This window comes from Numida meleagris, chromosome 22 (assembly GCF_002078875.1).
Source record: "Numida meleagris isolate 19003 breed g44 Domestic line chromosome 22, NumMel1.0, whole genome shotgun sequence".
Lineage (NCBI taxonomy): Eukaryota > Metazoa > Chordata > Aves > Galliformes > Numididae > Numida > Numida meleagris.
In genome coordinates this window covers 2,270,564-2,273,205 of record NC_034430.1, presented here as the reverse complement: position 1 = coordinate 2,273,205, position 2,642 = coordinate 2,270,564, and the positions used below count along the sequence as shown (strand labels likewise).

Genomic DNA, 2,642 nt, shown 5'->3' with positions numbered 1-2,642 from the left:
GTGTGGGAGTGGGGGACATGGGGATGGGGACAGAAGACCACAATGGTGAGGGGTCTGTGGGGACAGAGACCTGCAGGAACGGGGACCCCAGAGATGGGGAAATATGGGAATGGGGATCATGGGGACAGGGAGCCCTAGGGAAGCACAGGGATGGGGACCCACAGGATGGGGACCTGCAAGGATGAGGACCCATGGGGGATAGACCCACGGGCATGAGGGGTCCATGGGGACAGAGCTACGGGAACAGGAACATGTGGGGAATAGGGGATGCACAGGGGTGGGGACCCATGGGGACAGGGGCAGTAGGAGCCCCCTCCTCACCTCTCCCCATGTCGGGGACCTGGGACACCGGGTGCTGGCGTGGGCTCCAGCCCCCAATCCTACGTGGGGCACAGGGGCCGGGTCTGTCACGCGGTGACCCCTGGGCTCGTTAACATTTGACGAAGGGACCCGTTTGGGTCCACTGCCCCACGCAGTGGGTCCTCTGCTGTCCGTAGGGGTTCTGCAACAGCCACCGCGCTGCATCTGCTCCCCTAAACCGGGCACGAAAACCCCATTGTCCCCAAAGGGAAGGAGACCATGGCAGCCCCATCCGTGGGACGTGCACTCTGTCCCCAACCCCGTCCCTATGTCACGCATCAGCCCCTTTCGTGGCCCTGTGTGGTGAAGCCGCTCCTGGCTCTGCCCGCGGTGCCCCCGCTCCCTCCCAGTGCTCCCAGTGCCAGGGCTCTGCCCAGTCCAAAGTCACAGCGGTGGCAGCGCGCAGCTCTGGGGGGGCCATGCCTGCTCCCCAGGTGCTCCCCAGCCCCAGCGAGGCTCTGCCGGGCAGAGCGGGGCGGCTGCAGGTGGCGGGTACCCAGAGGGTTCCTTGGGGCTGTGTGTGGGGGGGGGGTCCTGACCCCCCTATCCCAAATGCTGGGGAGGAGGGGGGGGATCCCTCAGGGGACTCCTGACGCCTGTCCCCCCCCCCCTGCAGCCACCCACGCCGTCACCGGGAACCCCACGCTGCCCCCGTTTCCCCCTGAGATGCAGGTGGCGATTTTTGGTGAGTGCTGCCCCCAACCCCGAACCAGGGGGGGGTCCCCGTGCCCTGGATGGGGTCACCCCGCTGCCCTCTCCCCCCCCAGGCATGGGCTGCTTCTGGGGAGTGGAGCGGCTCTTCTGGGAGATGCCGGGGGTCTTCTCCACCCAGGTGGGATACGCGGGGGGCTTCACCCCCAACCCCACCTATGAGGAAGTGCGCACAGGTACCGTGGGGCTGTGTCCCCGAGGTGTCCCCATTGTGGCTGTCGCTTGCCTTGGGTGTGCCCCTGCGATTTGGATGAGGAGTTTGGGTGGGCAGGGGTGTGCTGGGGGGGTGGGTTGCGGTGTCCTTTGTCCCTCCGTCCCCAGCAGGGAGGGGCCAGGGGCTGGGGGGGCGGAGGGGACCGGAGTGTCCCTGCAGGGCGGACGGGGCACGCCGAGGTGGTGCGGGTGGTGTTCGACCCCCACCAGGTCAGCTATGAGGAACTGCTGAGGGGCTTCTGGGAGAACCACGACCCCACACAGGGTATGGGGAGAGAGATGGGGTGGGAAGGGAGTGGGATGGAGATGGGATGGGGATGGGATGGGATGGGATGGGATGGGATGGGATGGGATGGGGGTGGGCTGGAGATGGGGTGAGGATGGGAATGGGTATGGAATGGGATGGGGTGGGATGAAGATGGGATGAGGGTTGGATAGGATGGAGATGGGATGGGGTGAGCTGGGAATGGGAATGGGGATGGGATGGGGATGAGAATGGGACTTCAGCCCTGGTGGCATCTCAGGAGCCCTGGCCAGGCAAATTCAACCCCAAACACCACACCAACCCCATCCGGGCTCCTTTGCATCCCCATCCCTCAGTGCTCACTGTGGGGGGCTCTCATAAACCCATTCAGTAGCCGTCCCCTTCCCCGTGCCTCAGTTTCCCCATCCCACCCGCCATGGGCTGAGGCCATGCAGTGCTTGTCAGGGTCAGTGGTGCCCCATAACCCCCCCCCGGTGCTGCCCCCCAGGGATGCGGCAGCAGGAGGACGTGGGCACCCAGTACCGCTCCATCATCCTCACACTGAGCCCCCAGCAGCAGGCGGCCGCGCTCCGCAGCAGGGATGCTTACCAGCGGGTAGGTGGGGACACGGGGACCCCTCTTGGGGACATTGAGACCCTTCTTTGGGGACACAGGCTGCCATCCCCTGCCTCAGGTGTGGGGCAAAGCCCTGCTATGGCAATGCCACTCTATGGGGCAGTGGGATGGGGGGGGGTCTGTCCCGGTGTCCCCAACTTGTCCCCACCGTGGGGCTGTGCCAGGAGCTGAGTCAGCAGCACCAAGGGGACATCACCACCACCATCGAGCCGGCGGGTGACTTCTACTACGCTGAGGACCGCCACCAGCAGTACCTGCACAAAGTGCCCGGGGGGTACTGCGGCCTGAAGGGCACCGGGGTCCCCTGCCCCATCGCGCCTTGAGGCCACCACGCGTCCCCAGTGGGGTGTCCCTGTGTCCCCACGGTGCCACCCACGCTCCATGTTGGGGGATTAAAGCCGTGTCCTCCCCATCACCCGGTCCTGTGCTGTCCCATGCGGGTCTGAGGGCGAGGGGACAGTGCTGGGGGGTCCGTGTC

The 2,642-nt window shown here is 66.1% G+C and overlaps 1 protein-coding gene across 1 annotated transcript; it reads left to right on the top strand.

The window, feature by feature from the left end:
• Window positions 27-2,609, top strand: LOC110387419 (peptide methionine sulfoxide reductase MsrA-like). The gene is made up of 6 exons (XM_021375540.1): window positions 27-852; window positions 977-1,045; window positions 1,128-1,247; window positions 1,445-1,549; window positions 2,037-2,143; window positions 2,329-2,609. Exons 1-6 carry the CDS (start codon window positions 780-782, stop codon window positions 2,485-2,487), a joined length of 633 nt encoding a protein of 210 aa, XP_021231215.1. The 5' UTR covers window positions 27-779; the 3' UTR covers window positions 2,488-2,609.

What these genes read in the sequence shown, in the direction of transcription:
- LOC110387419 (XM_021375540.1), top strand. Translation starts at nt 780, where the DNA reads ATGCCTGCTCCCCAGGTGCTCCCCAGCCCCAGCGAGGCTCTGCCGGGC. An exon ending in GGGGCGGCTGCAGGTGGCGG is followed by an intron (nt 853 to 976) that starts GTACCCAGAGGG and finishes CCCCCCCTGCAG; the next exon opens with CCACCCACGCCGTCACCGGG. An exon ending in CTATGAGGAAGTGCGCACAG is followed by an intron (nt 1,248 to 1,444) that starts GTACCGTGGGGC and finishes GTGTCCCTGCAG; the next exon opens with GGCGGACGGGGCACGCCGAG.